Source organism: Drosophila suzukii, chromosome 3 (genome assembly GCF_043229965.1).
Source record: "Drosophila suzukii chromosome 3, CBGP_Dsuzu_IsoJpt1.0, whole genome shotgun sequence".
Lineage (NCBI taxonomy): Eukaryota > Metazoa > Arthropoda > Insecta > Diptera > Drosophilidae > Drosophila > Drosophila suzukii.
This window is the reverse complement of record NC_092082.1, coordinates 92,413,723-92,432,704: the sequence shown is the minus strand read 5'-3', so window position 1 is coordinate 92,432,704 and position 18,982 is coordinate 92,413,723. Positions and strand designations below refer to the sequence as shown.

General features: G+C 41.4%; 2 protein-coding genes across 11 annotated transcripts in view; both read right to left on the bottom strand.

The window, feature by feature from the left end:
- Window positions 1-9,465: 9,465 nt before the first annotated feature.
- gskt (gasket) lies at window positions 9,466-11,330 on the bottom strand. Its single transcript, XM_036819762.3, has one exon. The coding sequence runs from the start codon at window positions 11,104-11,106 to the stop codon at window positions 9,598-9,600; it is 1,509 nt and encodes a 502-aa protein (XP_036675657.2). The 5' UTR covers window positions 11,107-11,330; the 3' UTR covers window positions 9,466-9,597.
- An 881-nt stretch (window positions 11,331-12,211) lies between these two features.
- The window catches only part of LOC108010771 (band 4.1-like protein 4), a 58,696-nt gene continuing 51,925 nt past the window's right edge, over window positions 12,212-18,982 (bottom strand). For 3 of the 10 annotated variants that reach the window (XM_065865345.2, XM_065865342.2, XM_065865343.2), the window contains exons 16-17: window positions 16,451-17,121; window positions 13,546-13,736 (exon numbers count right to left, since the gene is read on the bottom strand). In XM_065865345.2, coding sequence (XP_065721417.2) covers window positions 13,724-13,736; window positions 16,451-17,121 — 684 coding nt within the window. In that variant the 3' untranslated portion in view covers window positions 13,546-13,723. Of the gene's footprint in view, window positions 17,122-18,982 lie in introns of all 10 variants that reach the window. The other 7 variants (XM_065865347.2, XM_065865348.2, XM_065865344.2 and 4 more) reach the window with 4 other exon arrangements.

The window sequence follows — 18,982 nt, the reverse complement described above, 5'->3', positions numbered from 1 at the left end:
CAAAAGTTATGGGATCTGGAAGTGAAGTTTTGGGTTCCTACTCTGAAAGCCATTGGAAATCCGGAAAAATTCAACATGAAAATGCGTTAAAATTTTGATCGTCGTATAAAATAAATATTTGAATGTAGCTTATAAGAAAATTCATCCACAAATTTATAGAGGTATCCCACATCAAAATCGAGATCCAATTGCAAAAGTTATGGGATCTGGAAGTGCAGTTTTGGGTTCCTACTCTGAGAGCCATTGGAAATCTGGAAAAATTCAATATGAAAATGGGCTAAAATTTTGACCCTTTTATATACGAAATAAATGAATGTAGATTTTTAAAGAATTCAACCACAAACTCATAGAGATATCCCACATCAAAATAGAGATCCGATTGCAAAAGTTATGGGATCTGGAAGTGCAGTTTTGGGTTCCCATTCGGAAAGCCATTGGGAATACGGAAAAATTCAACATGAAAATGGGTTGAAATTTCGACCGTCGTATAAAGGAAATATTTGAATGTAGATCGTAAGAGAATTCATCCACAAACTCATAGAGGTACCCCACATTAAAATCGAGATCCAATTGCCCAAGTTATGGGATATGGAAGTGCAGTTTTGGGTTCCCACTCTGAAAGCCATTGGGAATACGGAAAAATTCAACATGAAAGTGGGTTAAAATTTTGATCGTCGTATTAAATAAGTATTTGAATGTAGCTTATAAGAAAATTCATCCACAAATTTATAGAGGTATCCCCCATCAAAATCGAGATCCGATTGCAAAAGTTATGGGATCTGGAAGTGCAGTTTTCGGTTCCCATTCGGAAAGCCATTTGGAATACGGAAAAATTCAACATGAAAATGGGTTGAAATTTTGACCGTCGTATGAAGGAAATATTTGAATGTAGATTGTAAGAGAATTGAACCACAAACTCATAGAGGTATCCCACATCAAAATAGAGATCCGATTGCAAAAGTTATGGGATCTGGAAGTGCAGTTTTGGGTTCCTACTCTGAAAGCCATTGGAAATCCGGAAAAATTCAACATGAAAATGCGTTAAAATTTTGATCGTCGTATAAAGGAAATATTTGAATGTAGATCGTAAGAGAATTCATCCACAAACTCATAGAGGTATCCCACTTCAAAATCGAGATCCAACTGCCCAAGTTATGGGATCTCGAAGTGCAGTTTGGGGTTCATATTCTAAAAGCCATTGGGATTACGGAAAAATTCAACATGAAAATGGGTTAAAATTTTGACCGTCGTATGAAGGAAATATTTGAATGTAGATTGTAAGAGAATTCAACCACAAACTCATAGAGGTATCCCACATCAAAATAGAGATCCGATTGCAAAAGTTATGGGATCTGGAAGTGCAGTTTTGGGTTCCCATTCGGAAAGCCATTGGGAATACGGAAAAATTCAACATGAAAATGGGTTGAAATTTCGACCGTCGTATAAAGGAAATATTTGAATGTAGATCGTAAGAGAATTCAACCACAAACTCATAGAGGTATCCCACTTCAAAATCGAGATCCAATTGCCCAAGTTATGGGATCTCGAAGTGCAGTTTAGGGTTCCTATTCTGAAAGCCATTGGGATTACGGAAAAATTCAACATGAAAATGGGTTGAAATTTTGACCGTCGTATGAAGGAAATATTTGAATGTAGATTGTAAGAGAATTCAACCACAAACTCATAGAGGTATCCCACATCAAAATAGAGATCCGATTGCAAAAGTTATGGGATCTGGAAGTGCAGTTTTGGGTTCCCATTCGGAAAGCCATTGGGAATACGGAAAAATTCAACATGAAAATGGGTTGAAATTTCGACCGTCGTATAAAGGAAATATTTGAATGTAGATCGTAAGAGAATTCATCCACAAACTCATAGAGGTATCCCACTTCAAAATCGAGATCCAACTGCCCAAGTTATGGGATCTCGAAGTGCAGTTTGGGGTTCATATTCTAAAAGCCATTGGGATTACGGAAAAATTCAACATGAAAATGGGTTGAAATTTTGACCGTCGTATGAAGGAAATATTTGAATGTAGATTGTAAGAGAATTCAACCACAAACTCATAGAGGTATCCCACATCTAAATAGAGATCCGATTGCAAAAGTTATGGGATCTGGAAGTGCAGTTTTGGGTTCCCATTCGGAAAGCCATTGGGAATACGGAAAAATTCAACATGAAAATGGGTTAAAATTTTGACCGTCGTATGAAGGAAATATTTGAATGTAGATTGTAAGAGAATTCAACCACAAACTCATAGAGGTATCCCACATCTAAATAGAGATCCGATTGCAAAAGTTATGGGATCTGGAAGTGCAGTTTTGGGTTACTACTCTGAAAGCCATTGGAAACCCGGAAAAATTCAACATGAAAATGGGCTAAAATTTTGACCCTCGTTTAAAATAAATATTTGAATGTAGATTATTAGGGAGTTCAACCACAAACTCACAGGGATATCCCACATCAAAATCGAGACCCAATTGCCAAAGTTATGGGATCTCGAAGTGTAGTTTAGGGTTCCCATTCATTTATAAAATAAATATTTGAATGTAGGTTATAAGAAAATTCATCCACAAATTCATAGAGGTATCCCACATGAAAATCGAGATCCGATTGCAAAAGTAATGGGATCTGGAAGTGCAGTTTTGGGTTCCTACTCTGAAAGCCATTGGAAACCCGGAAAAATTCAACATGAAAATGGGCTAAAATTTTGACCCTCGTTTAAAATAAATATTTGAATGTAGATTATTAGGGAATTCAACCACAAATTCATAGAGGTATCCCACATCAAAATCGAGATCCAATTGCCCAAGTTATGGGATCTGGAAGTGCAATTTTCGGTTCCTACTCTGAGAGCCATTGGAAATCTGGAAAAATTCAATATGAAAATGGGCTAAAATTTTGACCCTTTTATATACGAAATAAATGAATGTAGATTTTTAAGGAATTTAACCACAAACTCATAGAGATATCCCACATCAAAATAGAGATCCGATTGCAAAAGTTATGGGATCTGGAAGTGCATTTTTGGGTTCCCATTCGGAAAGCCTTTCGGAATACGGAAAAATTCAACATGAAAATGGGTTGAAATTTTGACCGTCGTATGAAGGAAATATTTGAATGTAGATTGTAAGAGAATTCAACCACAAACTCATAGAGGTATCCCACATCAAAATCGAGATCCGATTGCAAAAGTTATGGGATCTGGAAGTGCAGTTTTGGGTTCCTACTCTGAAAGCCATTGGAAATCCGGAAAAATTCAACATGAAAATGGGTTAAAATTTTGATCGTCGTATAAAATAAATATTTGAATGTAGCTTATAAGAAAATTCACCCACAAATTCATAGAGTTATCCCACATCAAAATCGAGATCCGATTGCAAAAGTTATGGGATCTGGAAGTGAAGTTTTGGGTTCCTACTCTGAAAGCCATTGGAAATCCGGAAAAATTCAACATGAAAATGGGTTAAAATTTTGATCGTCGTACAAAATAAATATTTGAATGTAGATTATTAGGGAATTCAACCACAAATTCATAGAGGTATCCCACTTCAAAATCGAGATCCAATTGCCCAAGTTATGGGATCTGGAAGTGCAATTTTCGGTTCCTACTCTGAGAGCCATTGGAAATCTGGAAAAATTCAATATGAAAATGGGCTAAAATTTTGACCCTTTTATATACGAAATAAATGAATGTAGATTTTTAAGGAATTTAACCACAAACTCATAGAGATATCCCACATCAAAATAGAGATCCGATTGCAAAAGTTATGGGATCTGGAAGTGCATTTTTGGGTTCCCATTCGGAAAGCCTTTCGGAATACGGAAAAATTCAACATGAAAATGGGTTGAAATTTTGACCGTCGTATGAAGGAAATATTTGAATGTAGATTGTAAGAGAATTCAATCACAAACTTATAGAGGTATCCCACATCAAAATCGAGATCCAATTGTTATGGGATCTGGAAGTTCAATTTTGGGTGCCTACTCTGAGAGCCATTGGAAATCTGGAAAAATTCAACATGAAAATGGGTTGAAATTTCGACCGTCGTATAAAGGAAATATTTGAATGTAGATCGTAAGAGAATTCAACCACAAACTCATAGAGGTATCCCACTTCAAAATCGAGATCCAATTGCCCAAGTTATGGGATCTCGAAGTGCAGTTTTGGGTTCCTATTCTGAAAGCCATTGGAAATACGAAAAAATTCAACATGAAAATGGGTTAAAATGTTGACCCTCTTATAAAGGAATTATTTGAACGTTGATTATTAGGGAACTTAACCACAAATTTAAAGAGGTATCGAACTTATAGATCGGGATAAAATTACACAAGTTATGTGACTTGGAAGTGAGGTTTTGGGCTCCGATTCTTAAACCAATGGATATAGGGAAAAATACTGATAATATATTTCGGATTGATATTTTAACATATGTAAATTGTTTGGCCTAAAAAATAAAGTACTATTCTTAATGTATCGTAAGCCGTTTCTTGTAAAGCAGTTATGAACTTGTTTTCACCTCGTTTGCGTATATAAAGGGACATATTGCAGGAATTATGGGATCTCGAAGTGCAGTTTTGGGTTCCTATTCTGAAAGCCATTGGAAATACGAAAAAATTCAACATGAAAATGGGTTAAAATGTTGACCCTTTTATAAAGGAATTATTTGAACGTTGATTATTAGGGAACTTAACCACAAATTTAAAGAGGTATCGAACTTATAGATCGGGATAAAATTACACAAGTTATGTGACTTGGAAGTGAGGTTTTGGGCTCCGATTCTTAAACCAATGGATATAGGGAAAAATACTGATAATATATTTCGGATTGATATTTTAACATTTGTAAATTGTTTGGCCTAAAAAATAAAGTACTATTCTTAATGTATCGTAAGCCGTTTCTTGTAAAGCAGTTATGAACTTGTTTTCACCTCGTTTGCGTATATAAAGGGACATATTGCAGGAATAACTTTCCCCCAGTTGAAACGCGAATAGTTTCAGTTGGCAGCTTAATTAGTTAATTGAATCGGATACGGCTGCAGTTTCGATATCACCATCTCCCGCATCATTAGCATGCCGCCCGAGTGGCTACCACCGCCTTTCATGGGGATCCATTGAACCCGGGGCTGTGATACTTGGATATTTGGATACTCCTCGCTGCTCAACACCCGCTGTCAGGCGCTAGAAGTCGCTTAGTTCCGCCGGCTTTTCAGGAAACTCCCACGCAAAGTCCCGAAAACCCAGGAAAACCCCTGCCCCGGAAAGTGTTTCGCTCCCCCTCAGCCAACTGTCTCGGTTATTTACGCCAGCGGCATAACGTTGAAAGCAAATTGATATCATGTGGATTTGGCTTTCACTTTGTGGAATCAATAGGCGAAATCCTTTTGGCAGAGCCTGGCACAGAGCCACTCTGCTCCGCACTCCGTGTATATCTGCTGCCACTCGAGTTAAGCCAAGGATAATGATTATGTTGCGCAACGACTCCGGAGAAGGGAAAGCTTTGCATAGCTTTTCTGGTTCTGGGCAAAGGGGGGAAAGGGGGGATGGGATACAGAGGGGTCGAGGGATTTCGTAATCGACAGACAATCGACGTGAACAACATAATGGATATCGAACTCGAACCGAGACAGTAGCCCACAGCCCCAAAAGCATACTTCAAGGCATTGCAACTAATTGGCTTTCCTTGAGTGGGGAGCCGGGTCCTCTCCTTAACCGCAGGGAAATGGCCACTCCTGTTTGTCTTCTATGCCACTTGATTGGAAAATCAAACTAATTAAAAGATTTCAATTAAACGCCGAGCTGGGAATGCAGGAGCACCATCTCCCGCTCCCCATGCCACAGTAATTCCATTAAAATGGCAAATCAATTTCAATAAATTTCATTCAAAGGTGGAAACGCAATTGCACAGCCAGCTCAGCTCAGGAGGTCCTGTCGCTATTGCGACGACATCATAAAACTGTTTACATGCTGACAAATCTGTTAATTGAATCGCAAATCCAATTAAAACTTCGATTTTCTATCCCCGGAACTTTGAGCTGCAAAAGTTCAAGTGCATAAATGGCCAGCATGTGTGTGGCCAGGACATTCCGCTTTTGTGTTCGAAAAACTTTTCCCAGCTTGTCGTCCTCAAAAATTCGTTCCTGCTTTTGCGTGTAAATTCAATAACAAATTTATGCGTCAATTTCGCTGAGGCTGCATTAAAGCGTACAATTTCCTAATTAGTCCGTCTGCCGTTTACACAGGCTCTCTGCCAGGCTCTCTGCCTCCCTCCCGCTGGCATTTCGCATTCCTGCACGCAAAAATAGTCAAAGCGAAACCGCAAGCTGCGCATAACTAACTCAACTGCTTTATTTGGACAAACCGCAGCCGCAGCTTCCCTCTGCCCAAACATCTCCATCCCAGGACCCCGTGGATGGGCCTGCTGTCGAAAAATAGCAACATACAATTTCAAATGCAGTTTAGAGATGAGCAGAACCTATTCGGTTGAAAAAGCTATAACTATTAAAATTTGCAATGTTATTTTTAACATTAGGCCTAAAGAAAAAATTTTGAATGGCGCCAGAGAATCCACAGGGATTTAAAATTCATGTCTAAAGTGCCTAAAAGTATGCAACAACAAGTCTAGAATCTATTAGTCGATATACCTATAAAATATAACACACCTTTGGACACCTTTACATGTGATTTTGGAACTCCAGAGATTTGAATTTTTAAAGTATAATCCAAAATCTTGTTTTAACCATTTTTCCCAAATACCTTTTATCATTTTAATAGTGATTATGGCGCATCTCTGGCGGCTCATTTGGTTTGTTCCGGTTTCGTTTCGTTGGGGGTCCCGGATTCGGGTTAGTTTTCCGGAGAGTGCCGTGTGGAGCCCATTAAAAGTGCATTTAGTGAAAATTTATCTGGGCGCAGAAAGGTAGCAACCGCAGGCGCATTTTCGCATTTTCGACTCCGGCTGGCCAGCTACAAGTGTGCGTGTCCGGAAACGGAAATAAAATAATTCTGGTTGCAATAGCAACAGGAAGTCTCTGCTTCTGCCACTTTTATCCTTCGCATCCCGGGGACTTGTGTCTGCCGGTTTTTGGCCTTCTGTCTATTTGTGTTTGTATTTGTATGTCTGTTTGTTTGTTTGTTTGCTTGCTGGCCTGTTTGGCGTTGGTGCGAAGGTTTTACTGTTTATGCAAATGCCTTGGCCCACGAAATGCTTTAACCGAAAACACTTTAACCGCATTCACCTTGGGCGGCTGCTTGTTAGTAGCCATTGAGAGCAGAGCAGACAGAAACAGCTCCCCCAGCACTCTGAACTCCATTCAGCTGCCCAAAAGGCCGTAAAATGCCTGCAAGTTACGGCCATGTGCCCCTTGGCTGCTGTTCCCGAAAAATGTTTCATTGCCATTGGAGCTACACGGTCAAAAAACTATATCGAAATTCTCGTCAATTTAGTGTGGAATCAAGAAGTGTATGAGAACGATATTTCTTGAATTTCATTTCATTTCTTATAATACTATGTATCGAACTTTAAATGGTTTTTTAAAGATAAAGCAAAATTGAAATTTTCATTATCAATTTATCATTACCCTGCTGGATATTTTCTTTATCTGTACACAACTACAGATCCCCGGCTGTTCCAGACACCTCCTCTTGGACCACCTTTCCCACCACCTCTTCATGGCTGCCTGAGTTTCTATTATGTAGCATATCGTAATCTCACTTGAGTCAAAGGTTTAGCTACAGACACCCGAAAAACACCCGCAACACCCCAAAAAACACCGAAGCGTCGGTACAACAGCAGCAGAGGCAACAACAACCCGCAGCTAACACTTTGTAAATAGTCATCGGCGTGTTTATTACTCAGCCGTGCCGGAGTGTCTGTCCCCTCCGCCGTAGTCCCTAGTCCCTACTCCCTGGCCCCCAGTCGTAGTCCTCGTCCTCTCCGGCGGAGTCCTGGTGCCGTGTGGTCCTGCGGTTGGTTGTTAGTGTTGCCGTGTAATCGCTGTTGCGAAAGATTTTCACCCAAAGTGTGTGTGTTTGGGTGCTTGACTTTTCGCTTAATGAAAGTACAGTTTAAACTTTGCATATCCCGAAAGGAAAACCGAAACTAGGTTTTGATCTGAGGATTTAAGGGTAAGCATCTTCGGTATTTGGGATGGTTACCCCCATGTAATCAATTGATTTTAAATTGAGTTTTAAATAAGGCGAAGCTTTGATAAGAGATTTTACTGACATTTTCTTTTACTTTTTAATTTTAAATTAATAGTATATTTTTTTTGGTTATACCATTTGAAAAATCAGTTCCTTTCATTTAACTTTTATTTTAACATGCTAGCAATTTCAATTATTTAGCCCAACTGTTTCCAAACCACAAAATTGAAATACAAACATTTGAATTTGCAATTCTGAAATATTTAATTACATATCTGTTTTCAAAGGGAAACATTAACATTTAATTTGGCTATCATTTATTAGAGAACTTTAAGTGGGCTCCAACAATTCTAATATCATTGCAGCACACGGCCAAAACGGTGAGTAATTGGTAACTGCTACTTAGAGGCACTAACTACACTCGTTCTCCTTTTAATTCCGACCAGCGTTTTCCCCTTGACGTCACAACAACTGGCTAACAGCACAGAACAGAAAACAAAACAAACAATTTCTCTCTCACGAAATTTATCGTTTGCATAAATTTGCTTTATTGCCCGGTTCCCTGTCGTTGTGTGCGTGTGTGTGCGCGTTGGTATGTGTGCGGGTGAGTTAGTGGCTGTGTATTTGTGTTGCCAACGGAAGTGTAACTTTCGCTTCCAGGCCAGACATGGCCAAAACCAACAACAACAACAGGAGTGAGTCGAATGCGGCGAACAAAGTTTTCCATTATTCAATTTAACTAATGAAACTGAAAATTCATTTTACCACATTAACAAACACACACAAACAGACAGACAGACTGAGAGGGAGTGCGAGGGGAGAGGGGGAACAGGACACCAAAGGACGAGGGCAGGAAATGTGACTCGCCTCCGGAAAAGGACATGTGTGCGTGCTGGACTCCTGTTTTTGGTTTCTCCGCCTCTATTTGAACAGCCATAAAGCGCGGAAATTTATATTCGAGGGGAACTCTGCAAGGACAACGCGCGGAGGCGCCACCCTAGTGCGTTGGCATTTAAATAATTAAGTATATTTTTAGCCCACCATTCGAATGCCCATTTGCGAGTCCTGTTTTAGTTTCAGCCATGTGTGGGTAAAGTTGTTTAAGTTTTTGCTGGAATTTTAAGAGTTTGATAAGCTACAAAACGATTAGATTTGAGATAACCAATAAAGGTGTCTAAAAGTATGCAATCAATAAATATAGTGAAAGCAGACGCCATTGTATTTTCAATTGCATACTTTTCGGCATATTTTGTTACTAACTAACTAACAACTAATACATACCTATATTAATAAAAATTATTTTTCTTAGAAACACGACAAATTTTACATTTTAATTTCTCGTGTTAAAATTTTGTCGGCTTATTATTATATTCTTACATTTTATCGTATGATTGTGATGGCTCTGGCAGGCAGGCTCTTAAAAGAATTCAATTCAAAGTCTGTAGTGAAAGTTTAGTCATCCTCCTCTTCTTCGAGGTCCTCGTCATCGGATGCATCTTCCATGTCATCGCTGATGTTGTTGCTATCGGCGCTATTGAACTGCCCGTCATCATCATCGTCGTCGTAATCATTTTCGTCCCCGGCATCCTCGTCAATATTATCCTCGACATCCTCATCGGCTTCATCGCTTTCCCCCAAATTATCCTGCTCCAGATTGAGGGAATCCATTGGCACAGCGCCCACGGCCACATGGTCGCCGTTTCCCAAGTCGTGTCGCAAAAAAGCAGGCGGGGATCCGAGTGCCTTGCTCGAGGCTTCCGGGGACTTGAGAAGAACTGCTGATGGCTGTTTTTGCATAGCCTCCGATTTGCGAGGGCTCTCCTCCCCGGCAGTGTTGCGGGTCCGGTGGCCAGTGTTCGAATCCTTGGTGGAAGACGATCCCTGTGGTCGCGGTTGCAGCAGCGGCATGGTATCAGGCTCGATGGTTTTCTCGTAGTCGGTGAAGTTAAAGAGCGGAGGGAGACTCCTGCCATTGGGCAGCTGCTGATGAGGATCGTGACGAAGTTCGTCGAAAAACGGATGGGCACAACCCATCATCGGGGAAACTCTGTGCTGGGGGGAGTAAATAAGCATCTTGGAGACCAGATCTATAGCCTCCGCCGGGGTGCGAATCCTGAATACCTTGGCCCACGGATGTGGCTTTAGCTGCGGCAACTTGAACTGCTTGTAGTGGGGATTCATGTCATGCAGCTGCTCGGAGGTGGGAGTACCCATAACCTTCACGATCTCCACAATCTGGTCCACACCCGAGTCCCCGGGGAAGATGAGCTGGCCCAGGAGGAGCTCCGCCATCACACAGCCGGCGCTCCAAATGTCGATCTTGGTGGTGTAGTCCGTGGCACCAAATATCAACTCCGGGGCGCGATAGTACCTGGAGCAGATGTACGAGACATTGGGCTCCCCGGAGACCAGCTGCTTTGCACTGCCGAAATCGCAGAGCTTCAAAATGCCCGTTTCCGAATCGAGAAGCATATTTTGGGGTTTGATATCCCGGTGGCAGAATCCCAGGCTGTGGAGATACGCCATGCTCCTCAGCAACTGGTACATATACAGTCGAACAAAGTTGACGGGCAAAGTCTGCTTGGCCCTGGCATACTGGCGTTCCACTTTGTAGAGAGTCTCCGGTAGGTACTCCATCACCAGATTTAGGTAAACCTCATCCCGTTTGTCGCCACTCGAGTAGAAGAACCACTTGAGCGTGATGATGTTGTCGTGGCGCAACTTACGCATGATTTGAAGCTCCCGATTCTTGAAGCGACGATCCTGCAGGACCTTCTTGATAGCCACCGGCTCGTTGCTGGGCACCATTTTGGCCTGGAAGACCACACCGAAGCTACCATTGCCCACCACTTTGGCGTCCGTGTAGCTGATCTCGCTCATCACGTCCGCACCGTAGGCATTCGTGGCCACCACGGTGGTCACCTTGTTGCTTATTCCGTTGCTCTTGCTCTGAGAAGCCATCTGGGAGATCCTTGACTTTGTTTCCGCTTCACTTGGGCTGTCCACGAATTATTGTCTAAGCAACAGAAAACGAGAAGATCATGTGTTTGAATAGGCGAACAAAAGAAACGCTGTAGAAACAAAATATGTGTGTGTGAGGTTGGCTTTTTGGTTTTGTTCTCTGGAACTGACAGCTTTTGAGTTAAATTCCAGGGTGCCTGAGATTAATTTGGATTGTATAATGAATTCAGTGCAGCGCTTATTTAATTCACTGTTTAGAACGGAGTAAACAGAAATCCAACACCTGCCTTTATTGTGCTAACTGAAGGGTTGGGAAAACATCGATAGTGGGCACCGTCGGCAGTTTTGGCTATCGATAGTAGCCACTATCGATTTTATCGATAGTATCGAAGATAGAAATAAATTAAATATTTATTCTTGATACCATCGTTACTGATGTTTCCCAAATCTTAAACCAACCTCAGCTAATTGTGCCATAGCCCGCATTCCCCTACTACTTATGCTTGACTGATAAACATTTTTAGTGTGTCTCAGATTAGCTTTATGTCTTCAGAATTGTTAATTTGGAGTGTGATAGTTACAGCAGTAGAGTGTCCTGTAATAAAAAGAAACTAAGTATTTAATAGCTTACCCACTCATAATTCACAAGACCCAACTGTAGTTGTCACTCAAAGCTGTAGTGGAAACTGATTTCTCGGCTGCTTGAGATTGCTTTTGTCCCTCCGTGCTCTGTTTTTGGCCACTTGAGCCGAACTTATGCAAGGCCATTCATAATTCGTGAGGGCTTTCTTTGTGCTGTGTAAGTTGGCTAATTTCGCAGGACCCTTTTGCATTGTTGTCCACGACTCGACTTTCGACTTGAAAGTTTCTCCGGCGCCTTTGTCTTCTGGCATCTTATCGCTCTGGCTAACTTGACTTGGCCCTTCTTGTCTTGGCCATCCTGTCCACTGGCTTATCAAAAGACCATGCTCTCTACAGTTTCCTTACAGTTGAAGTGCCCCGGAGGGTGGCATTTTTTTATATAGCCCCAGATAGCACAGATGGCTACCCCCGAAAACGAATAAAAATGTACTTCACAAATGTTTGTATAAAATGTCGCTTGCAGTTTATTTTTTACTGGTAATTTTATTGTATATATTAGATATATATATAAAAGTGACACACTCATGGTAAAATCTTGTTAGAGACATTTAATCGTATATATTTAAGTTTCCATTTCGTTTACAGTTTACACAAATATTCAGTAGATTGTAAAAGTGTTTAATCGATAATATTTCATATGCGTTCCGTATTCGTTTCTACTCTAGTTTGACCACACAAAATGTTGAGTAATATTATTAATAGAAGGGGTATTTACACAATTCAGGAGTCACGAAAGGTCAACGGACGGACAGACTTAAATTAGTTGCAAATGATTAAACTAAGCTAAAAGGGCTTAACGTATATGGTCAAAAGTTGCTCGCTTACGTAAATATTATTGAAATTGTTGGACGTTGTTGGCATAAGTAAGTAAGTAGTTTGGGGCTACGGCTAGAGTATCCTTCTACGAATATAAATATATTTTATTTAAATTTAAATTACATACACATATAGGCTTCTACAGTTATTTGGCTTTTCTCGTTGCTGCTGCTGCGGCTGGCTGCAGTAAAATTAAATTTTACATAATCTTGTGTGGACTCTTGTGTAAGAGGCATTATTTAAATGCGTATCAAATTGGTTCTTAGTAGTTAATAAAAACGTATATTTAATTTACTTCCAGGCGCACACAGATACGAAGCACAACAATAAAATTTTATATTTATCGCCAACGATTTCCGGCCAGAGTCCTTTTTTGTGAATGTGTGTGGGTGTGCTTGAGTGTGTGTGTCTGTGTGCGCCGTTTGTGCTGCCTACTTTTTGGGGGCCTGGCTTTTCCTAAGTTTTCCGAGTTTTCCGCGTTGTCTGGCTTGTGTGCATATTTTAATAAATTTTATGCCGCTGAAATGTGCCTCGCTTATCATTAACGCACAATTTATTTTTGCTTTTATGCTTCTCTGTGTTTCTTTTCTGCTTTTATGCCACAGGCCCCCAATTGCTGTTGTTTATCTGTGAGATACATTTGCTTTTTTGGCTTTTTGATTATTCGCGTCTTAAGATTACTGGGCTGCCTCGTTTACGATTAAGTTTCTGTACCCCCAACTGGCTTATATACAGCATTATCTATTTACATGTTGGCATAATGTGCATTTAATGTGCAAACGCAACGTGCTGGCGAAAGTTTGAGACCAACTTTTGCCCCGGCGGCTTTTAAATGTTGTTTATTGTTGCTCCTCGTCTGTTGATGTTGAACCCGCACATGTAGTTTCCATTTAACTTTCCACTTACACGTTGTGCGTGTTTATTCTTTTCTAGAGCCAAGCCTGCTGCTGTTCGTAGAGTTGTTGCTGCTGTGCGAGCTGGTGTTGCTGCTGGGATTGCTGATGCTGCTGCTGCTGCTGTTGCTGCAACCAAAGTTTGCAGAAGGCAGTGGGCGGCGGATTGGAGGCGCAGCTCACTCCTGCGGCAGGGGCATGGTCGGCGGGCTTTGGCTATTGCAAATTAAATTTAGCTAATTCTCACAACTCTGTGCTCATTTCGCTTACAATTGCGCTCTGCCGTTTGCATTGTAGTTTTGTGGTAGTTGCATTTGCATGGCATGAAAACAAAAGGCGGGTGAAAAGAGGGTTTTCGGGGGGTGGGAGAGAAGAGAAGAAAATATTTGCACATGTTAGAAAAAGTTTCCTTGTTGATTCGATTTTCTCATTTAAGTTTTCTAGTGCTCGGTAATGTAAGTGTAGGTATAGTGAGTGTGTGTGGTGTGTGGTTGTGAGTATAGCTGGTTAGTTTGCTCTAGCGACTACAGTGCGTATGCGTTATGGTGCTCTTCAATTCGAAATAAATTTACAAAAAATATAGTTCAAGTGCCGCCACGCAGTTTATGGCCGCAGTAAATCCAGTTTTATCGCCGCAACTGCCACAAATTGAATACTTTTTATCATTTCAGTTGGCGCCGCACCACAAATAATTACTTAATTTAATCATAAACCAAAAAGAAATCCTGGAAGGAAAAACCATCGCTCCACATTATGTGTGTGGCAATGGGGTGAGTTTTATATAGCCATTAATAAGCTTATCTCTCCGCCCTCGGGTAAAAATGTGCGTCAAATTTACGATTGCCACTCGGGCACTTTCCACATTTTCAGCACTTTTCCTTTTCGTTTTCTATTTTCTTTCTGTGACAAAAATGCGTAAAGTTTCGCCCGAGTCCCTTTGTGTTTGTTGGTGGCGTGTGGCCTAGCTACAAGTCGCGATGGGCTCCAAATGGTCGATTTCCAGGGGCCAAGGGGTTGGCGGGGTCGAGGGGCTTAATCTAAAACAAGAACTGTCGTTGTACCAAGGTCGAACACGCAGACCCCTTGTGGATATACCCTTTCACAGCAGGGATATACATTACGACCTCACTGCATTTATAAAAGGAAAAAGGAAATCTTAAAACCAATTGATATCTTAATTTCTGAAAACTCTTCACAACCTTAAAGTAATCATGATAAAGTTGATACATTCCTTACATCTTAAGTTATTTATACAATTTTGAGGAAACGTTCTCTGATTTCATTATTTTACTATTACTTTTTGATACCAAACCTCTTACGGCGAAACAACTTTGTAAATATTAGATGACCTCAAATATTTATCTTAATCAAATAAAGAGTAACCTGAGGTCCCCAAAACCCCGCAGGCCAACAATTTTCCCTTTCAACTGTTTGTTATGCCTTTTTTTTTGCTTCTACAAAATGTTGTTTATTTGGCTCCAAAGTATTTCTACGATATGAAATGTTTGCCTATCCTGGTTGTTGTTTCACTTTTTGTATATTCACTGGCTGCCAACATTGCGCCTTTTTGCTTTCATCGCTTATTTTTTGGGGTTTATTTTTGTTTTGTGGCCTGTTGTTTTGTTGAAATTTGTATTTATGTGCGGGTCGGAGGCACAGAAACATTGGCATCGGGCCATCGAGCCGGCAGAAATATCATTTGCCCGGCCCCACATACATATATTTTAATGTGCGACTGTGGGTGTGTTTTTTCGGTGTCCTATCATATTTTCCGGCTCGCATGTGTGAGGGACTTTTGTCTTTGTATCCCTGAAAATTATGTATATTTTTAGCACTTTCGCTTGTTTTGTTTTCGCTTATCGAGTTTGAAGGTCATTTGCTTGCAATTCCCGGCTCGCAATAAATGTCCTGGGCCCTCGCATCCATTCGGATGTACGAATGTTGGCTGTCTGGTTGGCTGGGTGGTTAATTTGTTGTGAAATTGTCATTTTGTTGCTTCAATGGCTGCGTGCAATGCGGCGTATGAGTAATGTTTCTGTGCCCTGGCCGTAGCATACTTTCCTGGGTTAATGAGGGTTGTGGGGTGGGAGCCCCGAAATTTAAATTGACATGTTTAAAGTCAATTTGCCCCAAGTTTGGCTCGTAAACAAAACACAGCCGAGCTGATTCAGATTCCACCCCGATACATTAACCTATTCATTTGTAAATAGGCTGTCGAATTTCCTAGCTTACATAAATATTTGTGCGTTTCTGCGTTGCCCCGCCAAGCGGAAAAATGTCGAGGAAAATAGGGGGAAAGGCAGTCAAATCAAATGTAAATCCAGAACAAAAGCAAGCCGAAGAAGTCGAGGCAAGTGAAATTGAAATGAAAATGAATGTTTGCCTGGGAGGCTTTTGGGCCATTGTTTTGGCCCCCAAGTCGATTGTTATCTTGGCCCAAAGGCAATTGAAAATTGGCAGCTGGGAGGTCCCAACATTTCGACATTTCCGCGTTTCGCAGGCCTAACGGGCACATTAATACATAATTTATAATGTTTTCGTTTCGTTTTGTTTTCGCACACTTAAAGGAGATGTTTCGTGTACTGTTTTTTTTTTGGGAGGATGATGGGGATTTTTCTTTAAATTTCCCGCGGTGTTCAATAGAGGGAAAACGGGGGTGGGGCAACGATACAAAGGGCATTCAACTCATTATTTTGTCTGCCAACAACTCAAAGATAAAACTCCAATGCAATCCTTAACAATAGCAGATACACACAATAACTCGACTTTGATCGAACTGGGTAGCAAAAAACTGCAATTTTCATCTAAAGGTAAAGTCACTTCAGTTGTTTCTTCTCCGTTTCAACATGCAGGTCAAAGGTCGGTATCGGTATTGGTACGGGTACTGGTATTATTTCTTGTTAGCTACGGAAACAGAAAATAGGTTGTACCTACTTGAAAACAAACAAACAGAAACAGGACGAACCAAAAATCAAACTGAAAATAAAACTTACCGTCGACTACTTTGGATAATTGGCGAAAGGATTATCTCTAAGCTGGAGGAAATGTTTTGATTTTGTTGCAGGTTGGCAGTTGATGTTGCCGCCGTGCCAGTTGCTGCTGTTGCACCTGCAGCCAAGGTTGCTGCTGTGATATTGTTGCTAGTGGTGGTGTTGGGTGGGGGAATCGCATTCGCATTCGCTTGGCTACTGGAGTGACTATTGGTGGTGTGGCTACTCGGATTCGGGTTCAGATTCAGATTCAGATTCAGATTCGTATTTGCATTTGCGTTCAATGTGGGACAATTTAACGTTTGGTTGCCGCTGGTAATTGGCCCTAGTTGTTTCGCCTGCTGACCACTGTAGACATTCGCATTGCAATTATCGAAATTAATATTGGTCGATGTACTGGATTGACGACCACTGCCGATGTTGTTGTTGCTGATGCAGTTGCTGCTGCTGTTGTTATTGTTGTTGTTGCCGGAGCTATTGTGACTGCCCGTGGGGGACATCAAAGGAGCATCCGCATCAAACATGTCCTCGGCCTCGGCGGCCTCGTCGTCTTCGGTGTCCTCGGTCTCGTCGTTGGTGGTCTGGGCGTTCTCCATCTGCAGGGCCTCCAGGACAATCATGGCCTCGTCCTCCTCGCTGCAGGAGTGCGATGAGGAGTGCGACATCTGCGACGTCTGGTTTTCGGGGATCGCAAATCGAATCCAATTCGGGGGTGGTGGGGGGGTTGTACGGGGTGGTTTGCAGGTTTGCAGGTTTGAAAATACAAACAAGGTTTAGCTTTCTTGCAGGGCCTCTAATCACGCTCTATTGTTCGGTAGCTCTAGCACAAACGGGGCATGCAACTTACACAGCTAGTTGTTAAGCACAATATTGGGCTTACTAATTTAACATAATAATATTAGGGCACAGGCAAAACACAAACACATGCTGTTTATCGACAATTTCCACTAGGTAAATAGTATTTCAATTAGAAAAATATTGACAAATCAACCCAATCTATGCTGCGATAGTATGGTATTTTAATTAATTTACAAAACAGGAACGAAAATACCCCTGCCCAGAGTTTATGAATTTATCATTAGGGCCGCGGGCCCTGCGCAATTTTAATTACACGCAAAATACTCGAATAACAAGGGCCCCAATCAACAATGCCAAATGCCAGGGTCCAAAGCCGATGGTAATGGTAACAAAAGCCCCGGCGGCCAAACAGCTGACCATTCGATTCAAACCGCGTGCACAGGTGGCCAGCAAAAGGCAGGTAAACGGGGGTTTCGGTCGGGGATTGGGATTGGTTTCACCTGAAACTCGGGGGAGGGACCGGCGATCCCTATCCCATTCGAAATGCGCCACACGCCCTGCGGTTTTCTGTTGATTGCACACCGGATAGCGATTCCTCCACTGAGTTCTAGCTGTTCCAGGGGTTAGTTAGCTGGCTTTTGCGGAGTTCCCTTTAAAGAGGGCTCTCCAATAACAGTTTAAATTTGTTACTAGACGACCAGTTCTTCCGTTTGGTTAGGGCTTATGATTGCAAAGTTTAATGGGATGGAAAGTGCGTTTCACAGTTTGAAACTATTAAAAAAATATTTATAAATGTTTACTAATCATAATACCACAACCTAACATTTTATAAGTTTCCCCTTAAGCATTTAATATACTATACTAGCCCACATATCTAGAGCTCCTTTCCTCCTCGAACCCGATCAGTTAAAAACATAAGTAAACAAATGACCATTTCTCGATTTGCATTTAAGCCAAATATTAAGCCATTCAGGTGGCAGACATGTGCGGTAACTAATCGCATTGAATGCGACTGGACTCTTCTCTGTCTCTGGCCCAATACACTTAAAAGCTCATTCAATTTGGCCCAAGACACGTTCGCTTGTAGCCCATTTGATGCCTTTATGATGGCGAGTTCTTTGCCAAAAGTCAACATATGCGCCCACAAAGCTGGGAAAAGCAGGGAAAAGCTGGGGAAATGCTGGGGAAATGGCTGGCGGCCAGTGAGATTCATTTGTAAATGAAATCAGAAAGGTGCACAAACACACTCGAATGCTTGAATGGTTCGGGGGTCTGAGTACCTGAGTTTCTGAGTATCCTTCACTCACTTAAGCTTACGGCCTTTGTGTACTGGCGGCTTATGCTTTTTGTAGCCAAACTACACAAGTTTGCCTGGGAGAACACAAGTTGTTTTGTATCCAAACATATACAAAGTTTGTTTGATTTTCTATTAATTAAAATTGCATTCAACTTGAAAATCGTATTTGTTGCCGCAGGAGGCAAGTTTATCTCTAGGCCTCGCCCACTTCCCAACTCCCACTTCCCACTGCCACTTCCATTTCCATTCAATAATGAACTTTGAATTGTAGCCTAATGGAAACACGTACAAGATTGCATAAACAAACTTGAAGAGCGTTGGCCAAAGCCGAAGCCGAAGCCAAGGAATTTAATTAATTTTCCTCCCCGTTTATGGGTGTGTGTCTGTGTATGCGAGTGTGTAGCGAGTGTGTGTGTCTTAATTGGGCAAACACGCCCATG